The 18,009-nt window shown below is 42.2% G+C and overlaps 1 protein-coding gene across 1 annotated transcript in view; it reads left to right on the top strand.

The window, feature by feature from the left end:
- Positions 1-3,012, top strand: part of SLC2A9 (solute carrier family 2 member 9) — a 311,872-nt gene extending 308,860 nt beyond the window's left edge. The window contains exon 13 of the mRNA XM_075849107.1: positions 2,536-3,012. Within this exon, the coding sequence (XP_075705222.1) occupies positions 2,536-2,808 (273 nt within the window). The 3' untranslated portion in view covers positions 2,809-3,012. The remainder of the gene's footprint in view (positions 1-2,535) is intronic.
- The last annotated feature ends 14,997 nt before the right edge of the window (positions 3,013-18,009 follow it).

Genomic DNA, 18,009 nt, shown 5'->3' with positions numbered 1-18,009 from the left:
CATCACTACCAGCCTGGACGTGATGTTTATTCAGAATCCTGACCACTTCTGAATCTTTTCTGTGAGATTCCAGCAAGGCAAGCGTAATCTCGCGAGATTACGATGTAACCTGTCATTTCAAACGAGATTACGCTTGCCTTGCTGGAATCTCACAGAAAAGATTCAGAAGTGTCAGGATTCTGAATAAACATCACGTCCGGGCTGGTAGTGATTTATATTCATTATCAGGACACTGCAGTAATGTTAGTGTTTGTGTATGTGGCTGCACATAGTGATATAACTATATCGCTAGTGCAGTGTAAATGAATGGAGAGAAGTGCATGACGCTGATTGGTCAGCGTCATACACTCCTCTGTACAACGCCCACTTGGTCTAAAGTAAAACACGCCCACTTGGGCATTAAGAAACTCATTAGCATAAAGCTAAAAATTGCTCATAAAGTTGTTTCAAATAGATAGTTTTTCTAAATAAAAAGCACTGCTGTCACCTACATTACAGCGCCCATCTCCTTATGTAGGAGATAGGGCACTTCTAATGTGGTGGCAGAGCCTCTTTAAGACAGATTTGTGATCAGTGCATTAGGCAAGGAAGGGGGAAGAGATGTCCGTTAAGTAAAAAAGGAGGCATTTTCTGTTATAAAAGATTCCTATCTAGCCATGTACTATTGATTTATGCAGGGAGAATGAAACAATGGTTACTCTTTAAATTATTTTGTCCGGTAATGGAAAACCCTTTTAATTTTGACATTTCACTCGTCCAGGCCAGGGGCGCAGTGAGAATTGTCAGGGCCTTTGGACAATAGGGGTTATAGCAGTCTAACTTCCCCATAAAGGGTAATATTTTTTCTTCTAATTTAAAATTCAATTTCATTACTTTTTTCATTTTCTGATTTCATTGAAAGCAGTTTTGCTGGACTTCGTTCAGAATTACAAAAGCTGAGCTAACCAACCTGCAAAATCTAGAAAACAGTAGCTTGTAATATTCACATTTTTAAAATTCCTTTCCTGTCCCCTGCTGCCAGTCTATCGTGTCTTGGTGCGACAACTACTTGGAACATTACATCCCTGTGGACAATGGAATGGACACATTACTGTGGTGAACATTACCAGCACATTACAGCACATGATAGCCAGAGAGTTAAAGAAGCGCTCTGGAGAAATCTTTTTCCCCCCTCCGTTTGTAAACTCAGTTAGGTGAAAGGTAGTAAGATTAATTCTCTTACTGGTGGCTTTATTTTAAAATGATCTGCTCCCCTCTGGCACACTGTTTGCTCACATGACCCGCACTCCCGGAATCCTACAGTGTCTGCAGTGTGGACCAGAGGTCAGTGTCCTATTGCAAACCTATTAAACTCACATTGAGGCTCTCATAGGCTTGCATAGAGAAACTGACTTCCGGCCGAACGCAGCAAACTCCGTAGGATTCAGGGAGTCAGTGTGTGGGTCACATAACCGAAAATTGTCCCAAAGGGGATCGGCTAACCCAGGGGCGTAAATAGGAAAGATTGGGCCTCATAGCAAACTTTTGACTTGGCTCCCCCTGCCCTTTGTGAAATACACAGCCCCACCCTGTACATAGTGCCTCCTGTAGATAGTGCCCCCATGTAGATTGTGCTATATGCCCCCCTGTAGATTGTGCCATACTGTCCCCCTGTAGACAGTGCCATACAGATACCCTGTAGATAGTGTCACACCCCCATGTAGCTAGTGCAACCCTTACCCCTCTGTAGATAGTGCCCCCTCCCCCTTGTAGACAGTCCTATACAGCCCCCTTGTAGATACTGCCCCCGACTACCACCTTGTATATAGTGCCATACAGCTGCCCCTGTAGATAGTGCAACCACCTTTTCCTTCTACATAGTGCCATACAGCCCTATGTAGATTGTGCCCCCACCTTCCCCTTGTAAATAGTGCCATACAGCCCCCCTTGTAGATGGTGCCCCCATCGTGACCTGTGAGAAATTGCTAGGGGTAATAACAAAGGTTTTACTGCCGTTCCAGAAGGAGTTATTTAGCTTTTTTTTTTTCAGATTCTCAAATTACATAAAATGTATTAAAAACTGCAATTGTCTTTACCCGTTTGAACTAAAGATGTTCTCTGGTTTTGACACTCCTGCTTCCCCCTTCTTAAACTGCATGTCCTGCAAGCAGCTGATTATGGGGGATCCCACCACTAGATCCCTGTCACTACCAGGTGAACTGCATGTGAAATGCCAATTTTCCCTAGAGAAGTGTGCAATGGATGCCCACATTTCTCCCGTACTGCAAGTTATAGGGAATATGACATTTTAAGGGTGGTTATCTAAATCAGAAAATTGGGTTCCAAGGCCATACAAAAAATAACACTTCAACTTGAAGAACTTTTGGACTTTTGTTACAGTAGACGTGATCATTTCTGTTACATAAAACATTTACATAGTAATACATTATGCAATTTGTTTAGGAGTTCTGACTTTTTTGCAGACATCTGTAATCCAAATCACTGGACGAATATCAATGTCTCCATTTATTTGACTTCTTTCCTTTGTCTTGATAGGATGGCTTGGGCAACTACTGTTTCCTGGTTTTTGCTGCAGTCTGCCTGGCAGGCGCCCTCTACCTCTTCTTCATGTTGCCAGAGACGAAAAACAAGACATTCAATGAAATCGAACAAGAATTTGCAAAGAAAAATAAAATCCCTAATTCAGCGAAGGAACCTGAGAAGAATTTACCTGAAGAGAAGACTGTGGAACAGTTAGGGCAGAAGGACTTTCACTCACCCTGCAGTGACAACCACAATCTGCAGATGGGACACATGGGTCAGGCATAAAACATGTAGCGTTAGTAGATATAAGATGGATTACAACTCCAATCATCTGAACCAAGTCTGACTGATGGTTCTTGTAAGGATAGTGGAGAGCAAAAAAAGTCTACCAGGTGTGTAGGGCCTTACAGTTACTGTATGTGACGTCTTATATTGCATTATTTCAATGCACTTCTTGTTATGTAAACATCATGCATTTGACATATGGACTATGCTATAAAAATTCTGTTTCTCGTAAATGGTGACAATTGTTTTTTTGTGATATTTTGGCCATAAGCAAAAATATTCTGTCTCCCATAACTTAGTCTAAGGACTGGAAGAGTTGCTCAAATTTGGGGATATATGTATCCAGTCTATACAAATCCAAACATTTGGTAATATGGTAGATTATTAAGGAATGCAAAGAATTATCCATACACTAAAGCTGCCCAACATAAACGCCAAAGATAGCTCAAATCCTCATCCAATGAATGGACATCGTAGACAACATGGATCAGTGGAGAAACCTTGTCCATGAGGTAACATATGAATCATTTCATTTGTTGGACAGTCCCTTAGAGCGTGAGAATATGATATTAAATAGTGGTATACGTTATCTATTTGGTATCATGCTCATTTAAAGGGGTTGGTCATTTTCGGGCATCCAATATACAATGGGTAAGCTGATGTGGCTAGATTGTACACTTACAGTACAGTTATCAGGTGCACGGCTCGTTGTAAGACACAGCTCTTTGTGATCATCACTTGATAAAGGTTTCTATTGAATAACAGCATGCAGAGATCTTGAAAACCATGAGAAATTGAAACAGAAGTAGATTAGAAAATTGTATAACTTTTCATTATACAATGTATAATCTTTCTTTGCGGAGACTGGTAACCACTAGAGACAAGCGAATTTCCCCAAACTAGTTTCGGGTCTGATTCTGTCTGAATAAATTTGACGCAAGTCGCAAATGCCTCGATTGACCTGAACACTCCTGTCTGACTCTGAAGTTTTCTAGGACTGTAGCCAACCCCTTTAACGCCAAGCCAGTTTTAGTAATTTCATCCACCTATACCCCTCATGATTGGCTGTGCTAGAGGAAGCAATAACTGCAGTGCATATTGGGAAGGCTGCCTGCGGGGCATTATGGTGAAGTCTGCTCAAGGTCATGGGATCCCTTTTCTAATCTGTAAAATGGCGGCCGTCATTCTCCACGCACCACAAAAGTTTTGGATTTTGCCGAATCCAAAACTTTTGGGAAATACGGACCAAATTAGATTTGTGTCAAATCAATTCTCTAATCTCTATGAAAAATATGAATCTCTTAAAAAATGATTGTGTAACATTGTTACATCTGGCAAACTGTATTACTGGCCATTCCCAGAAGATCCTATTATCTCCTTGAGTAGACACCGTAATACAGGACGAACATGTTCCTATTATGTCAGAAGAAAATCAGATCAGAAAAACATCATAGGGGACATGTACAATCGGAAACTAAGTGCCTCTTGTCAATTTGAGAATTGAAGAGTCAGCTATAAATCTCCTTATCCTTTCTTTATTGAATATCAGTTGTTTAGAGAAAAAATATCAATTTATATAAATATAAAAAAAGATCTTCCTACTCAATACAGAAATATGATGCACTTTAATATTGCCATATCTCTTAATATATCAAGATTTTAGTGAGTGAACATCCGGCTCTAAATAATGTCATCCCTAAAAGAGTAAGGGGTGACATTATTTAGACACTATTCCGCGGTTTTACGGACCCATTCGGTTCTATTGGTTGCGGACACCTTTCAGTAGTGTTATGAATGGGTGTCCGTGCCGTAGGACCGTGCCGAGAATTATGGAGCATGTCCGTTTTTTTCGTGTTTTATGGGCCGTGCTCCTATACTTTGTATAGGAGCGCAGCCGGAAAATGCGGGTGTCCGTCAGCGGCCAGCCGTGCCCACAATCGCGTGCTGTGATTACGGGCACGGTCGTGTGCATGGGGCCTAAAACATGCTTATATTGTTGCGCAATATAAGAGAAAGCAAGATGTTAATTAATCACTTAACCAATTTAACTTACTGAATCAAATGTAAAAGGTTGGATAAAACAGAAACAATGGTACCGCACATCAGATTTGTGGGGATGGCATCTGGTGGTGTCCCTTTAATTTTACACAAGTAGAAAGGAGAGACAGCACTCCAGTTGAAAATTAAGTCTCATGGAGTCAAAATGAAGCATTGCCGAATAATTAACCCCTTCCCTCCGCCACCATTTTTCATATTTTCACTTTCGTTTTTTCCACCCCACCTTCCAAAAGGCATAACTTTTTAATTTTTTTTGTCAACGTAGTCGTTTGAGGGCTTGCTTTTTACGGCACCATTTATTGTACCACATAATGTACTACCAAACTGGAAAAAAACTTATTTGAGGGGTGGAATGGCAAAAAAACTGTGATTCCTCCATTTTTGGGGGTTTCGTTTTTACGGCGTTCACCGTGTGGCAAAAATTACATATTAACTTTATTCAACCAATTAATATGATTACGGCAATGCCAAATTTATATAGTTTTTTTTATGTTTTACTACTTTTACAAGGAAAAAGCTAATTGTTATAAATAAAAGTTGTTTTAGGTCGCCACATTCTGAGAGCCATAACTTTTATCTTTCCGTCGATTGAGCGGTGTGAGGGCTTATTTTTTGCGGGGCGAGCTGTAGTTTGTATTAGTACCATTTTGGACTACATAAGACTTGTAATTTAAATTTTTTGGTTTACGACGTTCACTGTGGGGGTTAAATAATGTTATATTGTAATAGTTCAGACTTTTACGGTGATACGAGTTATGTTAATTGGAAAAATTTAACTTTTAATATATATATATATATATATATATATTTTTTTTTTTTCAAATGAAAAAAATGAACTTTATTGTTTCTAACCACTTAGATGCCACGGTCACTGTTGGCTGCAGCATCTAAGGTGTCACACTGAAGTGTTGGCTGTAAGATACAGCCGACACGTTCATTCTATGAGTAGGCTCATCCAGTGAACCGCTCTATACTCCCCCACCCGACCTCCACTATATATATATATATATATATATATATATATATATATATATGTGTATCTATATATATATATATATATATATATATATATATATATATACATATACATATATACATACATACATATATATACATACACACACATACATACACATACATACTAGTATATATATACACTGTGTTCCAAATTATTATGCACATTGGATTTAAGTGTCATAAACATTTAATTATTAGTTTTTCAATGAAACTCATGGATGGTATTGTGTCTTAGGGCTCTTTGGATCATTGTAATTAATCTCAGACACCTGTGATAATTAGTTTGCCAGGTGTGCCCAATCAAAGGAAAACTACTTAAGAAGGAAGTTCCACATTATTAAGCAGGCCACAGGTTTCAAGCAATATGGGAAAGAAAAAGGATCTCTCTGCTGCCCGAAAGCGTGAAATAGTGCAATACCTTGGACAAGGTATGAAAACATTGGATATTTCAAGAAAACTTAGGCGTGATCATCGTACTGTGAAAAGATTTGTGGCTGATTCAGAGCACAGACGGGTTCCTTCAGATAAAGGCATAATGAGGAAATTTCTGCCAGACAAATTAATAGGATTAGGAGAGCAGCTGCTAAAATGCCATTGCAAAGCAGCAAACATGTATTTGAAGCCGCTGGTGCCTCTGGAGTCCCGCGAAACCTCAAGGTGTAGGATCCTCCAGAGGTTTGCAAGTGTGCATAAAGCTATTATTCGGCCACCCCTAAACAATGCTCACAAGCAGAAACGGTTGCAGTGGGCTCAGAAATACATGAAGACTAATTTTCAAACCGTGTTGTTTACTGATGAGTGCCGTGCAACCCTGGATGGTCCAGATGGATGGAGTAGTGGATGGTTGGTGAATGGCCACCATGTCCAAACAAGGCTGCGACGTCAGCAAGGAGGTGGCAGAGTCATGTTTTGGGCTGGAATCATGGGGAGAGAGCTGGTAGGCCCCTTTAGGGTCCCTGACGGTGTGAAAATGACCTCTGCAAAGTACATAGAGTTTATGACTGACCACTTTCTTCCGTGGTACAAAAAGAAGAACCGTGCCTTCCGTAGCAAAATTATCTTCATGCATGACAATGCACCATCTCATGCTGCAAAGAATACCTCTGTGTCATTGGCTGCTATGGGCATAAAAGGAGAGAGACTCATGGTGTGGCCCCCATGTTCCCCTGACCTCAACCCTATTGAGAACCTTTGGAGCATCCTCAAGCAAAATATCTATGAGGGTCGGAGGCAGTTCACATCAAAACAGAAGCTCTGGGAGGCTATTCTGACATCCTGCAAAGATATTCAAGCAGAAACTGTCCAAATACTCACAAATTCAATGGATGCAAGAATTGTGAAGGTGATATCAAAGAAGGGGTCCTATGTTAACATGTAACTTGGCCTGTTAAGTTTTTTTTATTGAAAGAGCTTTTGATTTCTGTAAATATGACCTCCTGATGCTGCAAATTCAACATATTACCATTTTAGTTCTCTTTACAACCTTTAAAATGTTTTGATCTCTGTTGTGCTTAATAATTTGAGTTTTTTACTTCTAAAAAAAACCTGTTATCATTAGGAGATTTGTTCAATAAAATTCGCATTATACTCCAACGGTTGATGGTTTGAAGATTATACTGACTGTCATTTGCATCGACTATTTTGGAAAATCAGTGAAAAATAACATTTGCATAATAATTTGGAACGCGCTGTATATATATAAGTTTAATTTTTTTATTTATTTTTTTGCAATTGATGGAGAGCTGCTTTTCCTTTTACTTCAAGTATGGACTAATAAAAGTACACCCTAAGCTAAGTGAAGGGGGGACTATGAATATGTTAGTCAGTGTATGCAGCGGGTGCTTTCCCAGTGCATACGTGGAATGTAGTTTACAAGCGCTATGTGAACAGAGCCTTACTGAGGCCCCCATCACCATCAATACACTTATTAATGAAGCTACATGTTATATTATTATACATAAACTGACTGAGGGCCCCTCCATTAGCACCCATACATGACTTAAGTGAGCTCCCCATCAACCATTTGCTAACTGAGGGCTTACTTTCCCACCAGTGGTGTGGAGGGGACCCTCAATCAGCTTATGGGTGATGGGGAGCTCACTTACAAGTCGTGTATGGTTGCTAATGGTGGGGGTCTTCAGTTGGTTTGTGGATGATAATATGGAACTCCCTCAGATAATATGGAGTCCCTCAGATAATATCCTGTAGAAAATCAGTGTATGAAGGTGGTTGTTATGTTGGGAGGGGTGTTTGTGGTGGGCTGGGGGGGAAATGTTTGTGGGGGTTTGTGTTGGGCCCATACACTTCTGAAGGCCAACCCTTTCAAAGCAGGTCACTGTGCAGGCATTTATAGTAAAAATATGCTCTAGCAAACTAGAAATGATAAATCACCTTGAAAGGAAATGGAGTCTGCACCAGACTGTACTGGCTTGAGCAGTTGAACCAGGGGGCAGAGCTAAAACAAGCATAGCAATAATTGGCTGAAGATCAGCCAACCAGTGCTATGCTTAAAAGCAGTGTTTGTAGCTGGACGTGGCGGCACGCAGCAGGGACGCTTCTCATGCTATACTCTAGCATGTCCTGGCCCAGCCAACCACCACCAGGGGGCAACCATTTCATTGGTCGGAGCCCAGACCCACCGAAGGATCCTCCGATCGAATCCGACCCTGAATGTGGCGGGGAAAGAGGGTATGAAGACAGGACATAGTTTCAAAACTTCAAACTTTATTTCAGACCGGTGCCAATGATGCACATAAACACAAGAATATGCAAATCTTTCCACTATGGGAGGCACAATATTTAGTTGCGGCTCAGACGGCCACAAAATGGCTGCTGCTTGCTGTCTCTATTCAGGCCTCTTAGATGAGCAAGATGGAGCAGCCATTTTTTGACCTATCTGGCCCAGTAAGCCACTGGATTAGACACTCTTACTGGCTTCTCTGCACTTACTGTTCTGGGTGACTTCTGCCACACACGCACCTCAACACCGATCACATTCTTGGACACCAGTCAATCGGTAGACCTCTGTCTACCACATCAACTTCCACCCGAGAATAAACACCGTTTGGGGGGCTCACCACCGTTCCACCCCTGATGTTAAGCTCCTCTCCCAGCATAATGAGGCGGTGCACATACTTGCGTGCATCATCACTTTGCTAAGGAGCGATAGTTACAGCCAAAATGGTGCCTGGTTCCGGCACCAAACTATTTACAAGTAAGCCAATCATTTTCACCTCATCTGAAAAAAAAAGCATTGAATAACATGTCATCATGCCCAATATATACCCAGTAGCTGGACTGGCCACTCCTCCTCCAATGCTGTCATCACAGTGGCCAGACTGACTACTCCTACTTCAATGCTGTCATCATAGTGGCCAGACTGACCACTCCTCCTCCAATGCTGTCATCACAGTGGCCGGACTGACCACTCCTACTCCAATGCTGTCATTACAGTGGCCAGACTGACCACTCCAACTCCAATGCTGTCATCACAGAGGCCAGACTGACCACTCCTCCTCCAATGCTGTCATCACAGTGGCCGGACTGACCACTCCTACTCCAATGCTGTCATCACAGTGGCCAGACTGACCACTCCAACTCCAATGCTGTCATCACAGAGGCCAGACTGACCACTCCTACTCCAATGCTGTCATCACAGTGGCCAGACTGACCACTCCTACTCCAATGCTGTCATCTGATGTCTAGCATATACAAAGGATTTGAAAATCTAAGGATAACTGTAGACTTTAATAAAGAGTCTTCCCGGGGAGGAAAAAAGTTGTCAATCACTTAAATGTATTGAATATTATTGTAGAAGGAAATAAACAGAATTAAATATTCCTAGTGTTATCAGATGAAAAAAAAATCTGTAATCAATGTTCTCTGCAGATATAGAGAAAAATGAAAACATTATTAAAAGGATGGGCTAATTAACACCTGCTTGCAGGCAGGTATGTTATCTTTTAAATCTACAACAGTGCAGAAGATTTGGAGCTCTGTATCAGAAAAACAAAGCTCCGATCGCAATAAAAATCTATTAAAAAATTATTAATATTTACACACGGCAATGATCGGCAACGAGCGTTCATATGAAGGCTCGTTTGCTCGATTATTGGGCCATTCTCCTTAATAATTCTTCTGAGCACTAATTGTTTTCACTTCTCGCAGGAAGCCTGATAAGGTGAACAACTATGGTGGCATAATCAAATGTCATTATAGTTGCTCACCTTATAAGGATGCCTGCCATTTTCTTACTATAAGTTTACTTGCATTACATTACACTCTTATTATGTGACCTACTGTATACTGTACTACAATACCTGTTTTACCACTATGGTGATATGCCCTCTGACCTACAGATGTGTCCACCTTTACCTCTGCTTAAAATTAGTTAAGGACTCCAATTTCTCATTAAATCATTTCAATACAATATTGCGACATGGTGGCAAAACCCATTGCAGGCAGCAATCCACATGACAACCACTGGGTGGCCACTATCATGCCCATGGCCGCGGTCCTTCAGGCTCACTCATCTCCTGATGCCTGCAGCCATAGAACTGTGAGCGCTGGTCCCCATCTCCTCCTCAGGAGACGCCAGCGCTCACTTCCGCTTCTCCCGGCCGGGTCCCACTCTTAGCGAGCACACCTGAAAATGATACTAAAATTAGCCCATGAGCACCCTGGACTATAAGAAGGGCCCAGCCCCTTACTGCTATGCCTGAGCATTGTTGTCATTGCCCTAGTATGTCTAAGCAAATGGTCTCCTAAGTGGTTTCCAGTTCCCAGTGTTTCCCGTTCCTGCTACCTGTAACCTGTATCCCGTGCTATCCTGGTCAAGTGCCGTGTTGAGCCGAAGCCGTGCTGTGCTGAGTACCACGCCTGTCTTGCTGTATTACGACTGTCCTGCTAAACCATGCCTGGCGCCTGCCTGCTGTCCAGTCCCAGCCGAGCTTGTCTTGCTACTGTCTGAGCTACCACAGGTACACTATACGAACTATAGATTGTGTCTTGTTGGCCATCTGCCATACCGTCAAGGCTGTACGGCCCAGTGGGTCCGCGTATCCAACGTGACAGCCACACACAGACACATAACATAAACATTGCAAAATCATGTTGTATTGGAACAAAGCTGGTCATCTCGCGCCACACATCTCAGGATATGTTGAGATATGAAAAAAGGTAAGGAAAGACACATCTGTTTACTTATGTACCTGTTCCCATTATTTTCTTGGTGGTCTATTCATTATTAATGCCCTAAACACTATCATAGGTGTAATATATACATTTATTCAACATCGCTTTGCATTCTGAATAGATGTATATGGTTTTATATTCTAACCATACCAAGCACACATATATTGCCCTGTATTCTCAGCCATGAACTATGTTAATTTAATAACCACAAAGAACCATTTGATATTATGTAAATTGTGAGCATAATTAGGGTATGTTCATACGCGAAAGTAAAAATAGCTGTAAAATACGGAGCTGTTTTCAAAGGAATTCAGTTATTGACCATGATCTATTGTGAATCATATTATATAACGCACATAGTTTAAGTACACAAGAAAACAAAACGCTATGTCAGAGCAAGTGACCATCATACAGATATTTATCATTTTAAAAGTATTAGGTAAAATTTACTTAATAACAGAGGCATAGCTATAGACGTTAGAGGTGTAGCACCCAGACTCAGATGCCCGAGGGGGCTTAAAGTTTTTGTCACACAAGGACTGGTAGAGTTTGCATGGACCCATGGACCCATGTTGTCCCTTATGGACACATGGGTACAGGAGTCAGCAAAAACAGAAGGGGGACCTGGTGTAAGAACAGAATGTGTGTCCCACCTCCAAGGGTGAACATTTGCAAAATAAAATAAGTGAGCTCTTTGGATTGACCTGGATTTCTGCATTGATAACTAATAGAATGTGGTCTGATTGTTATCTAAGGCTAAGTTCGCACCACTATTACTTTCCGTTTACCTCTGCTGCGTCAGAGGAAGAGAGGATTGAAAGATTAAATGGTAGCAACGGTTCCGTTAGAATTACTATTGATTTCAATGGTAATTTTTTTTTTCATTTGCTTTCCGTTTGTCTCCGTTCACTAGGTTTCTGTTTTTTTTTTTACGGAAACAAAAGTTTTGCAGATTGCACTTTTGTTCAGTAAAAAAAAAACAATTAAACCTAGCTAACAGAATCAAACAGAAAGCAACTAAATCATAATTACCTTTGAAATCAATAGTAATTCTAACGGAACCGTTGCTTTCCGTTTAATCTTTCGATCCTCTGTTCCTCTGGCGGAAGAGAGGTAAACGTATATTAACGCAAGTGTGAACTTAGCCTAAGTCACAATTATAGACAAACATAATGTAACTAAACTAATAACATGCACAGTTGTACTGTTCATGTCTTTTATTGAGCACATTGAGGAAACATCCACATTTCAGGGATAAAAACTAAGTGAACCCTTGAATTTAACCCTGTAGATCCCCTTTAGCAGCAATCACCTCCACCAAAGGATTCCTGTAACTGCAAATAAGATTTACACAACAAAGAGAATTAATATTCCTCCCTGCAAATGTGTTTCAGTTCATCGATATTTCTGGGATGACATTCGTGCACGGTCCTCTTCAGGTCATACCACAGCATCTCAATAGGGTTGAGGTTAGGTCTTTGACTTGGCCATTCCAAAAAACAAATCTTCTTCTGGCGGGCTGGTCTATACGAAATGATGGGGGTTATATACCGGGATGATGGCGGGTTGGTATATACAGGGATGATGGGGATTACATATACACAGTGATGATGGGGGTTATATTCAGGGATGATGGGGTTTATATACAGGGAAGATGGGTGTTACGGCAGGAAGGAGGGGAAGGGGACAAGTGATCCCTAATCTACCCACCGCCCTGTCCCTGCCTACTTGCAACGACCCGCCCTAGGCGACGGGGTACAACTTGGCGGCGGTCCCTACGCTGACTAAATGCAAGGGAATACAAACAGGGAACAAGCAAGGGAAGGGGCAGTAGCCCACGGAACACCGTGAGGAAACCAGAGTGGTGAACGAGCCAGTCAGAATCAGGATGTCACGAAGTATACGAACGCAGAGCAAGGAGCAGGAAGCAAGCCGGGGGCAGAGCGAAGCAGGATAAGCGGAAGCTGTAGCAAGGCTGAAGCAAGGCAGAAGCAGGCTGGAGCAAGGCTGTAGCAGGGCCAGGAAACCAGGAAGAATCACAAGCAATGAGGAAGAGAAAACGGCAGGTATAAATGGACAGGGGGCGGAGCTAACTCCGACTGACCAGGCCGCGATAGGCTCTCCCACTCCTGAGCCTGCCACCCTGATTGGTGGGAGCCGGAGTCAGTCTAAGAGGTCCGGCCTCAGGTGTCGATTGATTAATCCTGGGAGTATCCACAGACGTAGTGCCTGGCAGATCCTTTACAGTGGGGTTTATATACAGGGATGATGGGGGATTTATACAGGGATGATGGGGTTTATATACAGGGATGATTGGGGTTATATATAGGGATGATGGAGGACTGGTAGATACAGGTATGATGGGGGTTATATGCAGGGATGATGGCGGGCTGGTATATACAGGGATAATAGAGATTACATATATACAGTAACAATGGGGGTTATACAGAGGGATAATGGGTGTTATATACAGGGATGATGGCGGGCCGGTATAATCCTCATCATCCCTGTATAAAACTGCCATCATCCCTGTATATAACCTCCATCATCCTTGTATATACCTAATCCCCATCATCCCTGTATATATGTAATCCCCATCATCCCTGTATATATGTAATCCTCATCATCCCTGTATATACCATCGGGGCGGGCGGCGCGCAGCCATTGAGGAATAACATGAACTTGAAGTAAATGGGGCGGACATTGAGGCGCAAATAAAAAGTGAACGGGGCAAGCACTGACCAGGCTGTGGACCAATAGGATGCCTAGAAACTCAGAGAAAGAAGGAGGACGAGGGAACGTCAAAGACCAGAGCATAGTTGCCAACATTTGAATTTTCTTTCCAGGGACCCTTAGGGTGTGGCTTCTTTGTTGGGTGTATCTTGTGGGGCATGTTTTTTCTGGTGGGTGTGGCTAATGCGGCGTTGCTTTCTTCCCAGAATTTCTGCATACAAATAAACAAACAAAAATTTCTGCACTAGTTTGTCTGACAACTGCTATAAATGTCAGTACTTTATCTCTTTGGTTATCTTTTTGTACACAGGCAGTTGATGTCTCACTTTATCACAAGGGCTAGGTGATATGTGCTGACCACTACTGGTAGTGTAAAAACCAGCATAGATAGTGCCACACTGAGTAGATAGTGCCCCAAAATGTCCCCAGTAGATAGTGCCACAGTGCCCTCTGTAGATAATGCCACAGTGACCTCTGTAGATAGTGCCACACTGACCTCTGTAGATAATGCCACAGTGACCTCTGTAGATAATGTCAGTGACCTCTGTAGATAATGCCACACAGCCGCCCTGTCGATAGAGCCACACAGCCCTCTATAGATAATGCCACAGTGCCCTCTGTAGATAATGCCACAGTGCCCTCTGTAGATAATTCCATACCCCCTGTAGATAATGACACAGTGTCCCCTGTAGATAATGCCACACACCCCTGTGGGACCACATTAACCACCCTGTAGATAATGCCACAGTGCCCTCGGTAAATAGTGCGACAATGACTTATGTAGATAATACCACAGTGCAATCTTAAAACCGTGCCACAGTGCCCTCTGTAAACAGTACCAGAGTGCCCTTTGTAAATAGTACCACATTGCCCCCTGTAGATAGTGCCACAGTGACCTCTGTAGATAGTGCTGCACACACCCCTGTAGATAGGGCCACACAGCCGCCCTGAAGATAGTGCCACACAGCCGCCCTATAGATAGAGCAACACAGCCACCTTGTAAATAGAGCCACACAGCCCTCTGTAGATAATGCCACAGTGCCCTCTGCAGATAATGTCAAAGTGCCCTCAGCAGATAATGCCACACACTCTTCTAGATAACGCCAGTGTCCCCTGTAGATAATGACACAGTGTCCCCTGTAGACAATGCCACAGTGCCCTCTGTATATAGTGCCATAGTGCCACACACCGCTGTTGATAGTGCCACAGTGCCATCTGTAGATATTGCCATACAGTATCCCCTGTAGTGCCACATAGCCCCCTTTTAGATAGTGCCACATAGCCCCCCTCTAGATAGTGCCACATAGCCCCACCCTAGATAGTGCCACACAGCCCACCTCTAGATAGTGCCACACACACCCCCTCTAGATAGTGCCACCCCCCCCCCCTCTGGATACTGTCTTACCTCTAAGAGCGGGGATTTCGCTCCTAGAGGTAGCCTCTGACGTCACTATCCATATATGAACAGTAAGAGGAAGAGAAAGAGGCAGCACTCTAAGTTGAAAATATCAAATAGATGGATATATTCTCCTATATGTGCAATGAAGTAGTGCAACGTTTCAGTTGCTCAATGCAGCCTTTGCCAAGATTGACAAAGGCTGCATTGAGCAGCTGAAACATTGCACTACTTCATTGCTCATATGGGAGAATAAATCTATCTATTTGATATTTTCAACTTTGAGTTCTGCCTCATCAGAGCTCTTCCTGGGAGCGGAATCCCCGGCCAGAGCGTTGCCGACGCTCTCGCTGCGGATTCCTCTCCTGGAGGAGCCCCTGATACCCCTGTCCAAATATGGACAGTGAAGTCAGGGACTCTTTCAGGAGAGGAACCCCCAGCCAGAGCGTCAGCAATGCACTGACCGAGGATTCCACTGCAGAATGAGCCCCTGACATCACTGTCAATATTTCGATAGTGATGTCAGGGGCTACCCATAGGAGTGGAATCCCCGCTCCCAGAGGCGTGCCACTATCTAGAGGGTGGCGTGTACTAGGAGAGACGACGTTCCGTGTCTTTGCTCAGCCAGAACTTTCTGCTGAGCATAGGCACTGGGCGTCATCAACTACATTTACAGGCAGGGGGCCGGGCAGATGTTTCTTGAGCTCTTCAGTGCTCCGCCTCTGGTCCCACTACCTGTAAACACAGTTGATGACGTGCCATGCCTCTACTCGGCCGGAAGTGCTGGCTGAGCAAAGACACGGAACGCCTTAAGGAAATAAGAAATTGAGTCTAGATGCGGTCATGCAATGTAGAAATAAGGAACGCTCACACATATAAACACACTTTATATTAGAGAATTAATTGTAAATGCCACATTAAAGGGAATGTGTTGCTAGAAAAAAATTTTTTTTTTTTTTTAGTTAAACAATTAGTGTATAGGTGATTAAACTTTGTTCTAATTTTTTTTATTTTTTTCACGAGTCAGGAAATATTATAAATTAGATTCTAATTTATAATATTTCCCAGTGCTGGTTACTAGATGGAGCAATTCCCAAAATTGCAGCATTGCATGTGGTAAAGCAACCACATTGCTTTATGCTGCAAAATTTGGGAAAACTCACTCGCTCTAGAGAGCTCTCAGAATCCCCCCCTCCTTTATCCTGGCTAGTGCCGGGAGAAACGAGGGGATTGAACGGTCAAACCTCCTACACTGTGTGTCGCCATTTTTTGAGCTAACACACAGTGTAGTAGGTTTACATACACTAGTAAACACACAGTAAAACACTTACATACACAGAAATAACTTACCTGCTCCAGTCGCCGCCGCTCCCTCCGGTCCGTCCGCTCCGTCTGCTACCGCCGCTACAAGTGCACAAGTCCGGAAGCGGCGACCGGAAGTAGTAATCTTACTGTCCGGCCGCGACTTCCGGTCCACAGGAAAATGGCGCCGGACGGCGCACAGTTCAACTTGGACTGTGTGGGAGCGGCGCATGCACCGTTCCCACACAGACGGCGTACACCATAGTGGATGGAACGGGCCCCGTTCGCATTCACTATGGGACTGTAGCTGCCGTACTCCATGTCTGTATGTGTCGTTAATCGACACATAAAGAAATGGAGAAAAAAATGGCAGCCCCCATAGGGAAGAAAAAGTGTAAAAATAAAAAAAAGTAAAACACAAACACACAAATAAATATAAAAGTTTTTAATAAAGCACTAAAATCAAACTGATGTAAAAAATTTTTTTTCGTGACACTGTTCCTTTAAGTCAAAATAGCAGTGAAATGTATTCCTGGCCAACCCCTTTAATCTTTTTCTCCCTTAGTTGTCTCTTTTCAAGGCTAAAGAGGTTTAATTCTTTTAGTCTTTCCTCATAACGTAGATTGTCCATGCCCCTTATTAAATTAGTTGCTCTACTATGTATTTTTCCAACTCCAGGGCATCCTTTCCATGAACTGGAGCCCAGAACTGAACTGCATATTCTAGATGAGGCCTCTAATGCTTTGTGAAGTGGTAATATTACATCCCGGTCCCGCGAGTCCATGCCTCTTTTAATATATGACAATATCTTGCTGGCCTTTGAAGCAGCTGATTGACATTGCATGCTGTTATGTAGTCTATGAACTACAAGTACACCCAGATCCCTCTCAACAAGTGACTCCCCCAGCATAGCTCCCCCTAGGACATATGATGCATGCAGCTTGTTGGTACCCAGATGCATAACTTTACATTTATCTACATTAAACCTCATTTGCCAAGTGGACGCTTAACCACTCAGTGTGTCCAAATCGTCTTTTATTTCATGAACATCTTTGATAGACTGAACGATACTACAGATGTAGACATCTTTATCTTGACTCTGATTAGTTGCGGCAGTGTGATATCACACAACAAAAGCCATTTAAAAGTCATCGAAAAAGTAAAGATAAAGGATCTTGCCACTGTGTATTTAATGCGTTAAAAGTCAAGATAAAGATTGCTATATCTGTAAATCAATTCATATTCTATAATAAATAAATTATGTGCATATATACAAATTATTTAATATATTGGAATGGATACATATTAAACAAATATACGTACAATACAAATGAATATAAATATTACAAAAAATGAATAAAAAAAAATAAAAATCATAAAGAATAAAAAATTCAGAAAATGTAAAAAAAACACCAAAAAATAAACTAAATAAATATAAATTAACATAAAACTGTAAAAATATTAGAAATTATGTCAGTGAAACATGCATATCAATTGCAGTA

Source organism: Rhinoderma darwinii, chromosome 1 (genome assembly GCF_050947455.1).
Source record: "Rhinoderma darwinii isolate aRhiDar2 chromosome 1, aRhiDar2.hap1, whole genome shotgun sequence".
In the NCBI taxonomy this organism is placed as follows: domain Eukaryota; kingdom Metazoa; phylum Chordata; class Amphibia; order Anura; family Rhinodermatidae; genus Rhinoderma; species Rhinoderma darwinii.
The sequence above is the reverse complement of the archived record's forward strand: the minus strand, read 5'-3'. Positions and strand labels throughout refer to the sequence as shown.